The sequence below is a fragment of the Ambystoma mexicanum genome, chromosome 8 (assembly GCF_040938575.1).
Source record: "Ambystoma mexicanum isolate Mex_15411 chromosome 8, UKY_AmexF1_1, whole genome shotgun sequence".
In the NCBI taxonomy this organism is placed as follows: Eukaryota; Metazoa; Chordata; class Amphibia; order Caudata; family Ambystomatidae; genus Ambystoma; species Ambystoma mexicanum.
In genome coordinates, this window is record NC_090929.1 from 1,640,289,135 (window position 1) to 1,640,309,835 (window position 20,701).

The window sequence follows — 20,701 nt, forward strand, 5'->3', positions numbered from 1 at the left end:
TCATTAGATGGACATGCCTGGCTGTTCCATTGGTACAACTTCAACGCCCTCTTCATCGTCTCAGTACCAGAGTGGTTTTTGAGGATATCTAAAACAAAGGAAGTGTGCATAACTCTGTGTTGATTCTTCATCATTTTGGTACTTGACTAATATGTGTGTGCATTAACAATCTAATGGTGACATATGTTTATCTAACCTAAATAAGGATGTGTCCTCCTAGTTGGTCTCTTCCTCATCCCAGTGTTAAGGTGATATTTTTGCGGACATTTTGAGGGGAAGAAAGGGAAAGGGCTGACTGTAGCCTGCAAAGTCTTGAGAGATAGAAGGTTCATTCTGAAATGGGAATTGGGGATACCATGTCTCACCTAAGGACGTCCTCTCCCCACTCCTCAGGATCCCTACACCCAGGTGATCCTTCCTCGCATATACACCCCAAGGGTTGGGATCCAAAGCAATGGCCTTTCCATGGCCACCTGGGAGGAGGATCCAGGTGTAAAAGAAGTGAGGATGCCCTTAGGTTCCTCACAAGCCTCACACACGAAATCGGACACACCAAGGGGCGCTTTGAAACAGAATTGTCTTGATGTATAAGCATGTTACAAATGCCCAATAAATAAAGCAACACTGGTGAGTCTGCCTAGAAGCGCTGGGAGTACCGGGGCAAACCGACACGGGTTTCAATGGGCTAATTACTGTATATGATAATCGCATACAAGAAAGAAACTTTAAATAAGTCAATTTCATGAAAATACAGAATAAGCTCAACAACCAAGTAAAGAACATTGATAATACCAGTAAACTGGTTATGAACAGATATGAAAAGTATTGCTAAAGAAGAGAGACAAATAAGCAAGTATAAGTGAAGGTTTTGAGATTAACAATTTTCAAGAGGGAAACAAGCATTCTCAAAAGTCAAGTGAATATTGTCAAGATTTAAGTGAGCATTCCTAAGAGTCAAGCAGATATTATTGTGCATAAGTGAGTCTTAAACAAAGGTAAACACGTTGTCTTAGGTGAAGGATTGTGTCAAGGAATATACAGATACGTGGGGGTAGAGTCAAAGGCTTCCCAAGCCAATAGCGTGACAGGAGGTCGCTATAGCCTTGCAAAAGGAGCTAGATAACTGCTAACTCAGAACAAAGAATCACCGTGGATGAATAAAACATTATAAATTTATTAAACAGGAAGACATTTTTGTGCCATAATCTGGCATATATGCATACATTAAATCTGCATTGTGAAGGATTAGTATACAGTGGTGACAGTCTATTTTATGTGTTGTTTTATATCACAACACATTGACGTTGTCTTCAGGACTTGGAGGTCGAGTTCAGACTGGATGAATGAGTGAGATGTCGTCCTATGGTAAAAGAGGCGTGTGGACGTTGATAGGCGCCATGGCTGTTTGAGTGAATAGCGGCTGCTGGAGTTAGCGGCCGGGGGGGGACGATCTGCAAATGTCAGAGGCCCCAGTCTGTACGTGTACGTCAGCGCAACCGACAGCAGTGACACAGCTCTTTTTCCTGTCTCACGTACAGACTGGGGCCTCTGACATTTGCAGATCGTCCCCCCCCGGCCGCTAACTCCAGCAGCCGCTATTCACTCAAACAGCCATGGCGCCTATCAACGTCCACACGCCTCTTTTACCATAGGACGACATCTCACTCATTCATCCAGTCTGAACTCGACCTCCAAGTCCTGAAGACAACGTCAATGTGTTGTGATATAAAACAACACATAAAATAGACTGTCACCACTGTATACTAATCCTTCACAATGCAGATTTAATGTATGCATATATGCCAGATTATGGCACAAAAATGTCTTCCTGTTTAATAAATTTATAATGTTTTATTCATCCACGGTGATTCTTTGTTCTGAGTTAGCAGTTATCTAGCTCCTTTTGCAAGGCTATAGCGACCTCCTGTCACGCTATTGGCTTGGGAAGCCTTTGACTCTACCCCCACGTATCTGTATACTTCTCAACCCTCTCGAGTCAGGCCCCCTAAAAAAGAGGGTTCGCCCATTTTCTTTTCTCTTCTTGTGTCAAGGAATGCCACAACTCAAACAAATACTGCTAAACGTCAAACTAGCATTACCAAGAGTCAAGTGAACATTGTCAAGAGTCAAATAGACCTTAGTATGCATTATTGAAAGACATGAATGGTTGAAAGCAGAAACCCTGTATGCAAGGGGATCCTGGCAAAAAGGCGGCAGAGGTTTTGAACAGAAGGCATGAAACAGTGAATACATTTCCTAGCAGGAGAGTGTAATGGGATATGATAATTGGTGCAAAAGTACTTTAAACTGAGGAGAGTGTAGAAGGCTGCGTTGGTTATTGTAAGTGGAAGCTTTTTAACAAGTCAATGGTGTTAAAAGAAGTAACTAGAAAGCTTCAAGGGCACTTGAAGGAGAACAAGTCAAGCCTTCTAGTGAAGCTGAGATGGTGGCAAAATACCTATGAAGCAGATACTAAAGTGTGTCGGTTGTGTGACCTGTAATGGGTGGACCGTGTGGTCCAACTGCGCCTAGACCGAATACACCCACCTACGGAAACGCCACTTGGTAATTGAATAAAGGAAAACCTAAGTGAATTGAAATTGAGAATTGAACTTTCTAAGCTGGTGAAAAGTAACCAGACCCAAAGAGCTGTGAAGTGTCCCAAGGAACTGTATTATTTTGGAACATTGAATATTCTAAGGAATTGTGTTGTTTTGGAACATTGACAGAGCTGAAAGTATGGGGAAGGGTGCCCCTCTATTGTAAAGTGAACTGTTTGAACCTTGGGAGAGGGAAACCATCTTTGCATCCAAGAGCTGGACAAAGCTCTGAACTTTTATTTGAATACTACTTATTTGATGCTAACATTCCTACACATTGTATACAATTATATGTGTGGGCAAGTATAGGTTTTGGACACAGACATTTGCTTTGGACTTCCTGACACAAACTATCATTAGGACAAGTAACGGAAGAAAACTGAGTATGCGTTGCTGTTCTTGCATGTGAGTAACCACTCTATAGCATTCACCAAAACCTGGACATGGCTTAATGAAAACCCATGCTTGTTCACACACACGCATACTGCTACTTTCAAGCTCACAAATACACCAGGGTAGGGAAATCCCACCTTAGCATAGGGCAAGTTAGGCCTTTTTCCAACCTCTTTCTTTTAGTTAATAACAGTTTATATTCAAAATCTTAATCATTTGTCTGTGTCTACTTCATGATGCCTTCACATACCATATTTGTCTAATGTTGGAGAAAAACAAATATTTTGAAGAGTTTAAAATTGTTATATGTAAATAAATGCATACACTGGTCAAAAAGCAGCAATGTTATCATTGAAGTAAACTGTGTTGGCTAGATAGAAGCAATCATTGAAGGAGTCTAATTAAAATGCCTAGTATCTGCTAGAGTATCATATATTTATATATAAACCCACCATAACTTTCTTGGTGTTGTGAAAACATTGCTAAATGCTCCAACCACAATGCTGTTGGAACTATACTGCATTGAGGATCCCTAATAAGGGTGAAACTAGGTATGTAGTTGTCCTGGCAGCCTTGGAAATATCTGTCTTGGATTGATTAAGCGATGTAGAAGGTAGCACTGCCCTCTTAGACAAAGACAATTTCCTTGAGTAAAAGCTGTGCATTTGAGCTAACTTGCATACCCACAATGCCTTGCTGTTGTGGCTCAGAACTGGAGGTGAACGTCCAGCGATGGCTACTAGGTGACATTGTGGAATGTGTGACTTAGCTCAAATTGACTTTCCTATTTTCACATTTCAGGTGAAAAGGGCTTTTTCAAACCTTTTTAAACCCACCATAACTTTCTTGGTGTAATTGAAATTGGCGATGAATGCTTGTGTAGGAACCAGTAGGGTTGGTTGCAAGGGAGATTGTGGTAGATGGAGCAGTGGAGGTTATTGGGGCGGGGATTCGGGTAGGGGGATCAGAAATCTTAGTGTTGAATTATTATAATCCGTGTGAGGTGGTGGAGGTGGATGTGCTGTCTGGAGTGATAAGGGGACATGTTGGATCTTGTGTTTTATGTGGTGATTTCAACAGTGTCATTACGTTGTGGGGCAGTGATCGGACGGATGCAAATGGGGAATTGTTGGAGGGTATGGCGGATGAATTGAGTCTGTTTTTGCTGAATGACGGTTCGGGCACACGTTTGGATGTGAGGACTGGGAAGTTGTCGTGTTTGGATCTGACCTGGGTGTCTGCTGCAATTGCGGGTGAATGTGACTGGATGGTGCGTGAAGATGGGGATATGGGGAGTGATCACGCTGGCATTTTGGTGACTGTGAGGGGTGAGGTAGGGGTCAGATCCCGGGTGCTTGGGAGTCGGTTGAATTTTAGGAAGGCTGATTGGGAGTTGTATAAGAGATTGTGTCAGGAATTGATTGTTCCTCGGGATAGGGATGGGGGGGGTGGATGAATGGAATGAGCATTTGGTGCAGGGAATGAGAGCGGCGTCGGTAGCGGCAGTTCCGGAGGTAGAGAAGGGGAAGGGGGGGAGGTTGAGGTTCCTTGGTGGTCGGTGGAATGTTCACCGGCTGTGGCAGCGCGTAAGAAGGCGAGGGCCAGGGCGGTGAGAACGGGAATGTTGGAGGATTTGTTGGCATATAAGAAGGCGGTGGTGCAGAGGGTGATTAGGGAAAGAAAGCGCGGATATTGGAGGGGCTATTGTGGCTCTCTGGGGAGTAATTCTGACCTGGGTGAGGTTTGGAAGCAGTTCAAGCGGATATCTGGGTTGATGAAGCCGCAGGGTGGTATGTCTGTGTTGTTGAAAGGGGTGGAGGTGGTCAGTGAAGATGTGGAGAAAGCGAATTTGCTGGGGGTGCATTTTGCGGGAGTGCACCGTTCAGAGAACTTCCCGGAGGCAATGAGACTAAGTATGGGAGTGGTTGAGGAGGAGATGCGGGAGTTGTTGGCGAATGTTGGGCCTTGGGAAGAGCAGTATGAGACTATGTTTTCTATGGCGGAGTTGGATGGGGCGATTCGGAAGAGGAAGTGGACAAGTCCAGGGGTGGATGGGGTCATGTATGTATTTTTGGAGAAGTTGTCGGTGGAATGTAAGTTGGAGGTGTTAGCATTGTTCAATGAGATCTGGAAGAGTGGAGTTTTACTGAGGTTATGGAAGAGAGTGATTGTGGTAGCGATTTTGAAGAGTGGCAATGTCCAGACGGAGTGTAAGTCATATAGGCCGATTGCGCTGACTGTCGTGTTGTGTAAGGTCATGGAACGGATGGTAGTTGAGCGCTTGGGGTTCTATTTGGAGTCGACTGGGTGTCTGAGCGATTTTCAGAGTGGGTTCAGGAAGAATCGGTCAGTGGCAGCTCCGTTAGTGAGGTTGGTGACTGGAGTGGAGGAAGCGTTGTGTGACGGGGATATGGTGGGTATGTTCTTTTTGGATTTAGAGAAGGCGTATGATATGGTGTGGAAGAATGGGTTGCTGGTTTGACTGTTGGAGATGGGTGTGAAGGGGAGGATGTTTCGGTGGATTAAAGCATTTTTGGCTGACAGGACCTTTCAGGTGAGAGTGAGGGGAGTGTGATTAGTGCTATGCTGTTTAATGTGATGGTGGACGGGTTGATTCGAGCTTTGGAGGGTTTCAGGTATCAGGTGGATTTCTTTGCAGATGATGGTGTGGTATGGGTAAGAGGGCGGAGTTTTTTGTTGGTGCAGAATCGGTTGCAAGCTGCGATAGTGCGTATGGAGGAGTGGTGTGGGAAATGGGGCTTTTCGATGTCTGTGGATAAAAGCGTGAGTATGGTTTTCTCAAGGAGAAGAGTGCAGCAAGGGTTGGACTTGGTTTTGAAAGGTGAGAGGGTGAAAAGCGTGGAAGAGTTTCGGTACTTGGGGGTGATTTTGGATAGGAAGTTAAACTGGAATTTGCAGGTGAATGGTATGGTGGATAAGAGCAAACGAAGGTTGAATTTGTTGTGGGCGGTGACTGGGAAAGAGTGGGGTGCGCAGCAGAAGTGTCTACGAATGTTGTATAAGGAGTTGATTTTGAGTGTGATGGATTTCGGATGTCAGGTATCAGTGGGTTTCACAGCGAGTCAGAAGTTGGGGTTGGACAGGGTACAGGCGAGGGCATTGAGGGTGTGTTCGGGTGTGATGAGATCCTCTCCAGCAAATGCGGTTCAGGTACTTGTGGGGGAGATGCCATTGGGGTTGAGGAGAGATGCGTTGAATATGAGATGGTGGGTGAAGTGCAGTGCGAAGAGTGTGACTCATCCGGTGTGTGAATGTTTGAAGTATAATTGGAGGTTTGATTATTATAGGGACCGGTGGAGGAGGAAAGGGGGCACTTTTGGGTTTCACATGTGGGAAAAGGGAGTGCAGTGGGGTGTAGGTGATTTGATGACTGTGACGGATACGGATTTGGAGAGATGGTCGAGGTTGATGATGGGGTCTCCAAAGGTGTGTTTGGAGTTAGGGAATGTGGAGTCGAAGAAGAGAGGATTGCGGGGCGAGATTAAAGCTTTGGGTCAGGCGTATGAGGCAGGAAAAGAAGGATGCAAGGTGTTTACAGATGGTTCGAAGGATCCTGTGTCTGGGAGAGTGGGTATGGCGTATTATCTGGAAAGCACTGGGGAGTATAAAGTGGGATGATTGACGAATGATGTGTCAATTTGCACGGCTGAATTGGTGGCGATTGCATTGGCGATTGATAGGGTGTGCGAGTTGGGGTTAGAGAAGGTGGTGATATTTTCAGATTCATTGAGTGGATTGCAGGCGATTGTGGTGGGGGATGGTGATAGGAATGACGTGATTATGGACATCAGGAGGAAGATCGATCGGTGCGTGCTCGGGGGAATGGATTTGGAGTTGGCGTGGGTCCCTAGTCACAGTGGCATTTTGGGTAATGAGTTGGTGGATCTGGCGGCAGGTGAGGGTATGAGAAGGGGAGCGGTTGATGTGAGATTACCTTTGAGTGTGGATGAGGTGAAGGCAGTGGTGGTGAGACGGGTCATGGATGAGTGGCAGGAGAGGTGGGCGAGTGGGGTGAAGGGCAGGTGGATGTTTGGTGTTCGTGAGAAAGTGTCGGTGAAGGTGGATGCGGGGAGTCTGGAATGGAGGAGGGGGGAGGAGGTGATGCAGAATCGGTTGAGGATAGGGCATGCGGGACTGAATGATTGTTTGTTTTGAGTGGGGAAGCATGAGTCGAGGGATTGTGTGGTGTGTGGGGTGCATGAGACTGTGGGACATTTCCTGCTTAGGTGTGAGAGACATGTTGAGGAGAGAGAATTGATGAGGGTTCGATTGTCTGCGCTGGGTGTGGCTGAGCTGAGTGGGAAGACTTTGCTGGGAGGTGTCGGGGAGAGAGGCAGGAGGAGGAACAGTGTGATGTTGGATTTTGTGAGGCTGACGGGGTGGTGGGAGGAGTTGTGAGTTTATGTGAACTAAGTATCGATTGGTGGGTCTGGTGCACATCATCCTTTAGGATGGGGAAGCGCCTGCATGGGTCCGCCCATGCATCCGATAATTAAGAAGAAGAAGAAGAAGGAACCAGTAGTGCAATTATTGTAGGGAGGGAAAATTGTATTGCAGATTACCATTGTTGTGATCTCCATGGTCTAATGCTAAAGACCACCTTTGTTTACATTTCAGTTATTTCTTCAAATAAATTTAGAGTTTTGAGCAATCACTGTCCATTTCTTGCCCAGAATTATGTGGTGGGACTGTATATCAGGGTATATGAAATAAATTAATGCTGCCCTTACTAAACCTGTAAATTAATTGAAAATCACAAATTTCTACAGAAAGGGGTTCCAGTGTTGTGGGGCAAGAAGGGTTAAGGAGTGGAATGGAGAGGAAGATCAGGGTGGTTAGGAGAAGTAGAGATTAGGTGGTGCACTGGAGGAGATGTGCAGAGGAGAGCGGTGGGAGATAGTGTTATCTAGCCTGGTCCAAGTTGGTATATCGGGTCAGGTATTAGCTTGGTTCTCCTCTTTTCTGGTGGATAGACCGCAATCTCTTCTCCTTTCACCTTTCTCCTCTAAATCTCGTCTCCTTAGTTGTGGTGTCCCTCAAGGCTCTGCCCTGTCCCCTATTCTCTTTAACATTTATATCTGGGCATTAGTGTGCCTCATACGCTCCCTCGCCATCAGATGCTATTCCTATGCCGACGACACCCAGATCCTGATCCATTTAGATCTTGATCGGGACAGGGTATCGTCGGGCCTCCATCATTGTCTGACAGCCGTGGGGGAGTGGATGGGCCTTAATTGGCTGAAGCTGAATGGGGACAAAACGGAGGTGCTGGTGGTGGGTTCTCCCCCTGACCCCTCACTCTGGATTGCTTCCTTCTGGCCTTCTCCCTTGGGCACTCTTCCTGTTCCTTTGGTGAAAGTCAAACATTTGGGAGTAATTATGACTGTTACCTTGTCTATGGATGCTCAGGTTTCATCTGTTTGTCAGACTGGGTTTTTCCACTTGAAAATCCTGAAAAAGTACTCCATCTGATACCACCTTCCCTGCGTCCACCGGTTGTGGCTGCGATTGTATCCAGCCGGCTGGACTATTACAATTCTCTTTATCTTGCACAGCCTAAGGAACTGGTCCTCCGCCTACAACGCCTTGAGAACTTTGCAGCGTGGGTGGCGACAGGGTCCCCTTATGGTGCCCATATTTCTCTGACTCTGCGCCGGTTGCATTGGCTGCCAGTTGCTCAACGCATCGAATTTAAGGTGCTTTGTATTGTGCATCGTGCTCTTCATGATCAGGGGGCGGAGTATCTTCGTGTCAAATGTGTACGTTATCGTCCGAAGCACTCTCTGAGGTCTGAGTCTGCTGGCCTGCTCTTTGTGCCATCTTTTCACCGTTCCCAGATCGGGGGACGGGTTTTCTCTATTGCTGCAGCGCAGCTATGGAACAAGCTGCCTGTGACTTTGAAAAAAACATCTCACCATATGGCCTTCAGGAAGGTTCTTAAAACCCATCTGTTCTAACCTGGTCTGGGCTGATGATGGCTTTTTCTCTGTCTTTCAGGACCGTTCTCTCCCTCTCCAGCGCCATGATGCCTTTGGGCGACTGTGCGCTATATAAGCAATCCTAATATAACATAACATAGTCTTGGGTCGGGGGGTGCAAACGTGTGCCTAGATTTGAAAATGAGCACCCTGAATTTGAAGAGGGACCCGTGTTTCATTGGGAGCTAAATAGCATGGAGGCGGTGTTTGGAGTGGCAGAAGAGTGGGAAGATTATAGAAGTTTGGAAGGACAAGTTGAATATTGTGTCAAGCAGCGATACAGAGTAGATGAGGAGGTCCAAGAAAAGGCTGGTGCAGCAGTTAAGGTGGCCAAGAAGTAGAGTACCAAGATCAGTCTGAGGGTTTTGGTGGCGCTGTAAGCAAGGAGGAGGCAGATTTTTCTGACATGGATTATAACTCTACCAGTGGTAGTATTCAGGGGTCAAGTCCTAAAAATTAAGTGGGGGGACTCATCATCAAATATAATGCGATGTGACTTCACCAGAAATTAGCATATCAAGGTGAAATACACACATCTTATTAAATTGCCTTTGCATAACGTCCCAAATTGCACAGGACGAGTGGCGTTTGTCTTTCATAAAATCAACACACACACAAAACCAAAAGAGGGTATTTCTTCTAATGGTGTTTTTGAAAACGTTAAAAGGTGTACATGTTTTAAACACCAAAAACCAATGCAGACGTTTTCCCTGGAACTTGCAGTTCCGAAATGAGACATTTCACCTTTAGTTGTGTGTTATTTTTCATAAATTCCAAGAGGGCATTCAATATTTCTCATTTTAGCTGGGGAGGGGGTCGGGAGGGGTCGGGAGGAACTCTGATAAAGTGGGTGGACTTCGTCACCCGCGTGTACCCTCGACTTGAGCCCTGGTCGTATTGCAGAAAGTTTGCACAGGTGCAAAGTCTCTGTAATGAGAGGCCTACTGCACAGCGGACGGAGTCATTAAAGTGGCCCAAACAGCCCTAGAATGACCTGCCATGCCATCTCCTTTTCGGCGTATGCATAGCTCTCAACCATTTGTGTCGCATAGGCGGGTGAAAACACCCGATTTTTTTTTTTGGCGGTTGAGACGCCCATTGAAATGAATGGGCGTGCAGGAGGTTTGGCGGGTGAGTCAGCGCTTTACAAGGCGGGTGACACCCGCCAAAAGCGTGTGAGTTGAGAGCTATGCGTATGTGCTGTTACCCGGTAGGCCTGGTGATCCCATAATTATAGAAAGCCTACTTTAAAATGCTCTCTAGTATGGTGCAATCATAGTACTCTTCAAGGTGTCCTTTGACAACACACACCCTGAAGTCACGTACTTGTTACTGCAGAGTGCACACGTCATCGCTGCTCTAGCAGATCTGAGCGCACACGGTGGCTTTGTTGTAGTATTGTGCATAATATGCATGCTGTTTTTTTGTGTGTTTGGTTTAGTAAGGTCATGTCCCGGCAAACGTTCGCACAGTTCTCAGAAGGCTCCGGTAACCAGACACCGCGGAGCAGCAAAGCCTGCCCTTGTTGTGCAGGTATGGGGGCAGGAATGCGGCTGCAGCTGGCACTGCCGCCCTGGCACCCCATGGGAAGGGAGCGCACCCGCTCCACTGATAGGCAGCCAGGGGATCAGAGCCAAAGGGGGCGAGGCAGGGAGCTCGCAGCAAAGCTTGCCCTTGCTGTGCAGGTATGGGGCAGGAATGCGGCTGCAGCTGGCACTGCCGCCCTGGCACCCCATGGGAAGGGAGCGCACCCGCTCCACTGACAGGCAGCCAGGGGATCAGAGCCAAAGGGGGCGGGGCAGGGAGCCGGGCCAATGGGAAGCGTCGACACTCTGGCGCCGCGACCAATCAGCGGTGGCTTCTATGCCGAGTGGCCCGCTGCTGGCTGGAGACCCGGAAGTGCAGGCGTCTAAGCCGCCTGTGCCTAGTGACAGCTCGGCCAGATGACAGCCCAGGGGCGCGGGGGGGACAGGTAGGGAGCCGGCAGATAGGGCGGCCTTGGGTGGCAAGATATGAACGGATAGGGGCTAGAAGTGTGAACCGCAGTAGGGTGGGTGATTACCTAGAGCGAAGAGGGGCGGGGGAGGAGAGTGGGGGCTAGTGACAGCCCAGGTGGCTGAGGGGTGGGGTGACAGGCCCCTGGAACAAAGGCTGGGGGAGGGTGGGCAGATGTCTGTTGGCGACTGGTGGGTGATAATAGCCCGGGGACGGAATGGTGGGTGGGCGAGCGGGTATCCACGGCCAGGACGCTGGATATGTGCGGTTGATGGGGGGTGGGCTGTGACATTGAACTAAAGGGCCACACCGGGCTCCGAATACCAGCGGCGGGTGAGAGTGAAAGCTTGTGGGCCAGGGTGGGTTGGGGGGTAGGTGACAGTGCAGGACTAGAGAGGGGTCGGAACAGGAGGGTACCCTCAGGAGGAAGGGGGTGGTGGAGCTGGGTACAGACGGTGCTCCATGTGTGGGAGATGAGCAGGAGAACCGGGAGGTCAGGGGGTTAATGAGAGAATAAGGTGAGACGGGGTGGGCGTGGTGACCTGGTAGAGACCCTATGGCAGAAGATAGTGTTGGGTGGGTGGCAGCACAGGGTAAGAAGGGGTAGGGAACGGGCGTGGTCCCTTAGAGGTGGCTGTGAAGGACTAGTAACAACACCTATGACAGAAGGGGTACTGACGGTCCCTGGGTCAAAGGGGAGAGTTGTGGAAGACGATAACAGAGTTGGAGCAGCACGCTGAGATTGCTGAGCTAGTGGCGACGTTGGGGGTTGGTGCCAGCTCGGGGACAGCGGGTACGAACAATCACCGATCGTGGGTCAGATGTGGCAGTCGGCAAGGAGGAAAGCCTCTGACCCATTCTGTTTGTCTTCGTTGGACCCAATAGCCAATCGGTCTGCTCGTGCACTTTGTTCTTTACATGCACAGGGTCAGCCGCATGAGTGGGATGTAAAGCATGTTACCCTGAATGAATTCGTCTCTAGCCCCTTCCTGGGCAGAGCCAGTGCTGCACCCTGTACAACACAGTGTCTGGTAAAGTCTGACGAGCAGCTCTAACCTCCCCTTTACAGTGAAGTTGCAAGGTTTGGAAGTTAAACCTTTGTTTTGGACTTGTGTTTTGCCTTCAGTTTTAAAATTCGATGGTATGTTTAGTAGGTACCCAGACTTTATAAAAAAAAAATGCAACTCTATGGGGCTGTCTATCCCCACACTCCAGTGTGCCCTACACCCAACCATTTGTCCCTAAAGGAACATCATTTTTTACTACCTCAATTTGGCAGAAGAGAGGGGAGAACTTGGCTAATGGTCGTTGACCTTTGCCTATCTTTGGGAGAATCTGGCGATTTGGAAATATTTTGTCTCTGCCAATGGGCATTTCCCCAAACTACTCAACCCAAAGCATTCTTGTGGCTCCAGTTGGAATTTTCACTCTCTTCATTGATTTTAGGCCTTCGTGTGGGTATTTCTTTGTTGACTGATAGGTTGTAGATTTATGGTATACCACTACATTGCTAGTGGACTACGCAACATTGTAGAGGGACCTTTGGGTTTTCTGATAGACTTGGCTTGTTTTGCTTGACCTAACGGAACCCACATTAGTACGATTTAAGGTGACCTAGAGATTAAAGGGTTGACTGCTAGGTTTCTGGGCAAATAGTGGCATGTAGGTATCTCCTTGATCCCACAGGTTATTGGGCGTTTTGGAGTTTTTAGGGTGACCAAGAATTTGTAGGGTGAAAAGCAGGTGTCTGCTTGACCGTTAGCCACCCTTCAGTGTTGGGCTGAGGAGGACACGCCACAATGTCACTAGCAGAGCAGTCCCAGAAATGGTTCCCCACCCACGTGCAGGTGACGGTTTTGGAGGCCAGGGATCTCCCGGCGAAGGGCAAGGCTGCGACTAATGACGCTTACACCATAATCCAACTGGGCAAGGAAAAGTACTCAACTTCAGTAGCTGAGAAGAGCCTGAGCCCAGTGTGGAAGGAGGAGGCGTCCTTTGAATTGCCAGGTCTCCTGATGCCAGGCACCCCCGAGCGATATGAGCTGCACCTCATCGTCATGCACCGCTCCTTGGTGGGCCTCGACAAGTTCCTGGGGCAAGTGGTCATCTGCCTCAATGATATCTTCGAGGACAAGCAACGGAAAAAAACTGAGTAAGTGTTGCTGTTCTTGCATGTATGTAACCCCACTATAGAACTCACCAAAACCTGGACATGGGTTATTCAAAGCTCATGCTTGTTAACACACATGCATACTGCTACTTTCAAGCACATAAATACACTGGAACAGGTCCGGTGCTAAACATGGACAGTCTGTCATTGCCAAGATCCCAGCATCCATGGGGTCAAACAGGAAGCAAATGCCACCTAAATTCTAACCTTGCAAGTGAATTCTGGATGGGCTACTTTGGCCCAGCATCGATGCAGCCATATATATATATATATATCTGCATCGATGCTGGGCCAAAATATATATATATATACCCTAGGATTTGTGGGGCTAAGTGCTGCAAATTAAGTGCGGGCCCCCTTAATTTGAATTTGATAACATCACAGGATGTGATATCACAAGATAATAACTACTACGTATGTATGGAGCAACGAAAACATGGTAATCCGAAAGAATATTCAATAATTGCACTAGCAAAGTATTAAAGGTGCCCACCTTTTAAGCCAATTTATAATGACATTTTCCAAAGAAAACAAAATCCAAACACAAGACGTGCGCTTTAATGGCACTTTTATGTGTTCTTGTGGGTAAGCATCTGCATTAGAAACATGACAACCAGGTGTGAAATCCTAGTAGCTGAACACTTGAGCAAGCACACTTTTTTTAATGCTGGCTTCAAAAAACACAAACCGGGGTTGTCTACCTGTTGTAAAAAGTGGGCTGACGCTGTCCACCCACATGTATCGACTTGTGCCCTGGAAATCAATACAGGAAGATAGAGAAAATATCCCTTCCAGTCTCCAGGATGACAACCTCTGTTGTCACATCCTTGGTAAATATTCGTGGCTCACTTGCATGCTTCATGAATAATGTGAGGAAAATGTTACATTCTACTTAAACACTTTTTGGCTTCGTAAATATAAACATTTGGAAATAAGGCAAATAGCTAAAACGGTTTTGTGCAATACGTTTAATTATGCTGGAGGAGGCACAGATTGTAGACAGCTAACTGCCGTTTTACATGTGCTTTCAAAATAAAAATGCCCCTTTGCAGTTCTTAACACAACAATGGTCTCTTAAATAGCCCATCAATAGTAAATTGAACCCACTTTGAACGCTCTGCTTTGAAAGAAAGAGATCAGCAGTGCTTATGAGGCCCCCACCACCTATTGGGCCCATGGGACACAGGTGGAGGGGTGGTGTTTGTCTCTCCAGAGTCGCAGCTGGAGGTTGACAGGTGACAAGTTACCTCACCAATAAGAAACAAAAGGGAGCCAAACCTCGAGGGACAGCCGCTTTTAAAAGGATTTGCTGGCAAACTTTCCTGTCATCATGCTTGCTGCAGCGTGTGCCGCCCGGCACTCGGAGTGGATTGCAGCAAGCTCATGGACTCTGAACACACGGCCCACGCTGCAGCCTGCAACAGGGAGTTATCGGGTCCCTCGGCGCAAGGCCCTAGTAGGAGCGGGGCCAAGTGCAGCAAGCCGCACATGCTGCACACACCTAGCGCCGGCCCTGGATAGCGGATGCCACCTGTGTGCTAACCTCAAGAGTGCATTCTAAAATGGCTGTCCATTCCCCCCCACGCTCGTGGGGCCCTGGGACATGACTCTCCACCCACCTCGCCCACGGGCCAGGAGAAACGGCCGTGCAGGTCCCACCGGGCCCTCTCTAATACTTTTTCCCATTTAAATGTTCTGTCATAATCTTTGTATTATTGATAGTTCATTAGAGAAACCGTTATTACAAGACTTTAATAATGTTTATCCTTTTGGTGATGAGAACCACCATAGGTGCATTTTTCTTAAGAAAGCTCATACAAAGCTCCAGTTAGATACCCAGATATGTGCTTTCTTTCAAGGCAATTAAAATGTGCGTCACAGGAAAAAATAAGACTCCCTTGTTGTCATGTGTTCTTATTTGACACACCAAAAGCATCTGCTTTTTCGTAAAACTTTACGTTTTCTTCACATCAAAAATGAATGCAGCCATTTGACCGTATCACAACATATTTTTTATTGTGTATGTTTGTCTTCAAAGTGTGTATTGGGTGAAAATAATGATACAATTATACACTTTTTGCCTTGCTTAATATAGTTCTATACTAAGCAGATGAGTGACGTACCAGACACTTTTACTCCATTAAACAGGAAAATAATCTAGACAAAAATAAAATGGGGACTAAAAAAAAAAAACAATGGGAAAAAATAGGAATCCTCTGGCACATAGAAGACTGACTGCGCTTCCAGTCACACACACAGGGTGAGTAACTTTGTATCAGAGATATCAGCAGAGCAGTGCCACATGAAGGAGCTGTAAAATGTGTATTGCCTTATTTGAAGAGGAACTTTGAAATAAAAGTAATGTGTACGTTAATTTGCATGAACTACTAGCTGCAAAAAAGTATGAATTACAAATGGATGTCATAGAGTTAAAATAGGTGCTTACCTGCCTACAAATACGGTTGCTTCTGAGAATACTATTTTTTTCCCTGGGGCCATGATATTAATTTATATATTTGTTAGTTGTTTATCATGATTTGTATATTTACCAAGTTCTCTATGGTGCCAATATATATGCACATTAAGAGAGCAGCACATCTCACACACAAACTCTGGAACTAGCCCTGCACCCATACTCTCCTAAACACATTAAAACACATACACAGCCTTTATACTAAGTACTGAGGCATCATAATACTGGCACTTTGTGATGGTGGCATGCACACTCGCTCACTATGCTGACACCACGCTTCAAAAGTGTGGGGAGGTATTTAGTTCCTGTTTCTAGCCTAGGAGGCCCTCGTTAGCTTGAAACCAAGAGCAACTGCGAGCTATTTCTGGCTCCCCATACCAACTGGTGCCTCACAAACGTGTATATGTGACATTAATATTGAGTTTTTGAGAATGTAAATCGAGAGGAATTTGGAAACGTCAAGTACACGTTTAAACATAATGGATTAACAAAGTTCACGTTTTTGTATCTCATGTGGAAGATGGATTTATGGTGCCTTGTGGACTCACTCCTGCTTCCCTAGTGGTAGATCCTGACTACTGGGTGATAACGGACACCCAGGAGCTGGTCTTGGCTCCTGCTCGTCATAATTTCGAAGCCTCTGACGTCACTTTCACTCTTAGTGTCTATGTATCTTTTAGAGCCGCAGTGCTTGCTGTCACTGAAGGTTATTCTATTGTCCACAACAAGGGTATGGAGCTAAGGCCAGTAAGATGAGTCTCATGCAAGAGCATGTCTATTTCTGTGGTCCTTGAAAGGCCTGGCTTCCTACTGTCATCCAGCAGATATGTAGTAACAGAAGTGTTGTGGTCAGGGGGAGATGACTACATGTTCTCCAAGAGTTGCTCCTGGTTAATGAATTTACATGCCATTCTCGAATATACCCCTACGATTTACATTGCTTCTATTTACATCATTCTCTGTCACACTTCTGGCTATGCTGCATGAGATTTGTACAAATGTGTGCGTTGTTGTCTAGTAGGCAATAGGTTACAGTGCTTCTATGTAAATTATTTTGTAGGACTCACTTTTGCAATAGCAGCACCGTAGTTCAGGATAGGGAACACTTTACATTACAAAATGAGAGCATTTTTCTTGCTTATTTTTGGATCACGTCAATGCTGGTTCACCAAATTTGGCCAAAAAATGTTGTCCAGGTCTCAACACAGATGCCACATTTCTGATCTAAGCTTTGTACTGAGAAAGGTGTTTTTTTCCTTGAACCGCAAAACTGAAACACCTGTCAGACGAATATCTTGAAATTGTCCGCATTGATTTTTGGTACTCACTTAGCCCCTTAAGTGGAAATGGGGTACAGCACAAACATTTTGAAAATTGGATATGGCAGACTTGCAAGATTTCCCTTTTTATGCTTGAGAAAGTTGATCCTCAATTCTGACATGTGCAGAGAAGGTAAAGTTATTCAAGTGCACTTCTGAATGCAGATTACACATGCCTCCGCATCTCGGAAACGGAAGAATATATTCAAAATCACAAACATTGCACACTTAAAAAAAATACAAGATGGAATAAGGTGAACATTTTCCTGGAGTTAATGTTACCTCATATAGAATGTTGGAAATGCCATTGTTAAGGTTATTCCAAAATCCCTTGCACTGCAAGTTTAACCTTAACTCTCACACATCACCACCACTCCATCTGCTTGAAGAATTGCATAGCTTACTCAAATCAGTGCTATAAAGTGAGTCTTGTGAAGCAGTGTGGGTTATGGTTTACACCACCGCCACTCCATCTGCTTGAAGAATTGCATAGCTTACTCCAATCAGTGCTATAAAGTGAGTCTTGTGAAGCAGTGTGGGTTATGGTTTACACCACCGCCACTCCATCTGCTTGAAGAATTGCATAGCTTACTCCAATCAGTGCTATAAAGTGAGTCTTGTGAAGCAGTGTGGGTTATGGTTTATACCAGCGCCACTCCATCTGTTTGGAGAATTGCATAGCTTACTCAAATCGGTGCTATAAAGTGAGTCTTGTGAAGCAGTGCAGGTTATGTTTTTTACTATGTAGCGGGGGTTTTGGACTGAGTTTTTATAGTGTCCTTCCTATGGGTGTTTCCAGTGTTTTGTAGACACCTTTTTATTGAAACTAAGTGTATAACTGTAACTAGCAGCTAAACACCCCAGGGGTGAGTGCGCTCTGACAAATGAAAATAAATCTATTTGCAGAACATATTTTGCCCTTATGTACGGCACTGCCTCTGGTTGCGTGAGTTCGACACACCTCTATTCACAGAGACTAATTATAGTGCATGTGTTTACATTTTCTCTTGGACGCAGACCCCTATCTATGGGAATGTTTGTATAATGCTAGGAGAGACCACCACACGCTTCGAGTGTATATTGTGAGGTTGGCATCATGGAATGAGATACAGACAACAGATACAACGTATAACAAAAGGCTTTATTAAAGAAAATGTCAGGATGTTGTAAGGCCTAACTTACCCTATGCTACGGTGGGATTTCCCTACCTAAAGACACTTAAAAAAAAAAGTCTGTCAGTAACGTCAACTGAAACGTCTGTCTGTGTCCAAAACCTATTCTTGCCCTCACAACTAAGACAAAACATGGATGTCAAGCATAAACTAAACAGTGTTCAAAAGTAAAGTTCAAAGCTATTTTCAGCTCGGGCTTAATCTGCAGCCTCTTTTCCCTAAATGTCAACCAGTTTATCACAGTGTTCAATTTACCTTCTTCTGGACTTGAATTAACAAAGTTCCACACACCTTTTTGTAAATGTAAGGATGCCCTTCCCCAAGTTCAATATAGTTCCAGGACAGCACATTTCGGGGCTCACTTCCCCCAAGATAAAAGTCATAATAATGTCACAAAAAGAAATATTTTGAAGCTTTCTCTTTAAGCATTGTTTCAATAATTCTTTACGGCTCAGGGTTCCCTTCCCCAAGTCTTATATGCACCACTGGTAGTTTTTCTTTTTATACAACAGCAAACCTCCTTGTTAGCATATAGGGGTTCTCTGGTCTTGCCGCAGTTAGACCAAACGGTCCACCTACTACAGGTCGCGCAACCAGGAACCTTGCATTCGCTTTCAACAGTTCTTTATTCTATTCTCTGGTCTGGGCACAGTTGTTGGGTCGAACGATCCACCCATTACATGTCGCGCAACCAGGAACTTCAAGCTCTCTTGGAGTAGTTCAATATTAAACCAGTGGTTTCCTAAATGCCGCTCCACAACAAGCACTTGTTCAGCCTTGACTACAACTCTGCAGTCAGAGTCCTTCATTCAACTTGGTTTCCTATTGTCTTTCAGTTCATAATTCAATCTAAGCAGGTTAGTTATTTGCATTCACTTTGATGTTCAATGTTAGCAGTTGTGCTTGCTCATGTAACTCAATATTCAGAATGGTTAGTCTTTGCTTTCCTTTTACTTCGGTATTCATTATGTGCCGTTTTGCTTATTTCATTGAGTTTGGTATTCAATAAGGTCAACTTTGCTTGTTTCATTCAATTCGATAGTCAATATGTGCAGCTTTACTTGTTTTATTCAATTCGGTATTCAATAAGTGCAACTTTGCTTACTTTCATGGACCGCTACTCCATTCAGGGTCCCTTGGAGCGTCTGCGTGATTCCAGTGTCCCCGACACTTAACTGTACCTGACACTCCTCTTGGCGGCTTCTCCCCAAGCAGGGAAAGCATTTTGCTGGGTGCCTCGTTAGGCACACGCCGGCTCCCTTGCGTGCTCCGCCTCCGCTCCTCAACAGCACCTGCTGCCTGCCTTTCCTTCCAAGGGTTCTCTGCCCTGCATAGTCCCACCAGCACGACTCCTGGTATCCTGGTCACGTCTCGTCTTCTCGCGCTCCCGCACAGCTCCTTCCCTTGCTGCTTCGTAGTCTGCTGCTCTCTCTGCTGCCGCTTCCTTCATCTGCACCCACAGACCCCCTCTTAAACCCCTGTGGTCCTTCAGTGGGCTGCAGTTGTATCTCATTATTTGTCGCGCCTTGAAACACTTGTGTATAGGCGCGTTACAAATGTCATATCATATAATACTGCCTGGCTCTGATTACAAGGACACGCTTGATCTTCATGTATCTTCTTCAGCCGAGTACCAAAGTGGTGAGAGTGAGTGGTGTCTATTACTCTCAGTTGTTTCTGCCTCGTCCCAGTACTGTTGGGTACCCCAAGATGGGAATGAAGGGGTACTGCTTTACAATGACCCATAAACGTCAGGGGAAGGTTAGGCTGGTTGTCACGAGGATAAGCGGGATACCATGTCTTGCCTAAAGGTACCTCACTCCCAATCCCCAAGGACACTCCAACCAGGTGATCCTTCCTCGCTTGTCCATCCCCATGGTCAGGATCCAATAGAGATGGCCTTTCCCTGGCCATCTTCGTAAAAGAGCCAACGGGAGTAGGAGTGAGAATACCCTTGGGTTTCTCACATTAGGCTTTTCTGTGACCTGCTAGAGGGTTCCCTTAAAGTGTGAGTGTTCGTATTGCCAATTAAAGACTTCCCTAAATAAATACATGTGCCTATAGTATAGGTTGTCAGAATGGTGTCGCCAGAGCTATTGGTGCTCACCCGGTCTGTTTCTGAACCTTCATTGGTGCCTCTCACTGACAAAAGAGACGTTTACGTTAATGGCAAGAGGGGTGCCTCTCGCTGACCATAGAAACGTTTACAATGACCGCGTCCGCCACCAAAACACATGTTGACTGATGTCAGACGGGCGCCTCGCCCTCCAAACAGAAATCTAAAAAGGGAGAACGAAAGGTGCGCCGTGGAAGGGCACAGAAATGTACCAGTTCAGACTGGGGCATAACATTGGCTCGGGCACCCATGTCAATTTTTCCTCTTGTTTCAGACGTATTTAGCACTCGAGGGATTTTGTGTGCAAAATGCGTTGCAAATTGCGCATTTTAAAGACGCTTTGTTTAGAAAACTGGACAAAACTATTAGCTGCATTGTGAAGTAATAAATCAAATGGCCCACTTTGACCAAAAAAACGGGACCCACACTAGCACGTTGGGTCATTGCCCCGTATGTCCGTCTGA

At 46.2% G+C, this 20,701-nt stretch overlaps 1 protein-coding gene across 1 annotated transcript in view; it reads left to right on the plus strand.

Annotated features, from left to right (window-relative positions):
- The first annotated feature begins 11,135 nt into the window (after positions 1 to 11,135).
- Positions 11,136 to 20,701, plus strand: part of RAB11FIP2 (RAB11 family interacting protein 2) — a 281,486-nt gene continuing 271,920 nt past the window's right edge. The window contains exon 1 of the mRNA XM_069611907.1: positions 11,136 to 13,139. Within this exon, the coding sequence (XP_069468008.1) occupies positions 12,787 to 13,139 (353 nt within the window). The 5' untranslated portion in view covers positions 11,136 to 12,786. The remainder of the gene's footprint in view (positions 13,140 to 20,701) is intronic.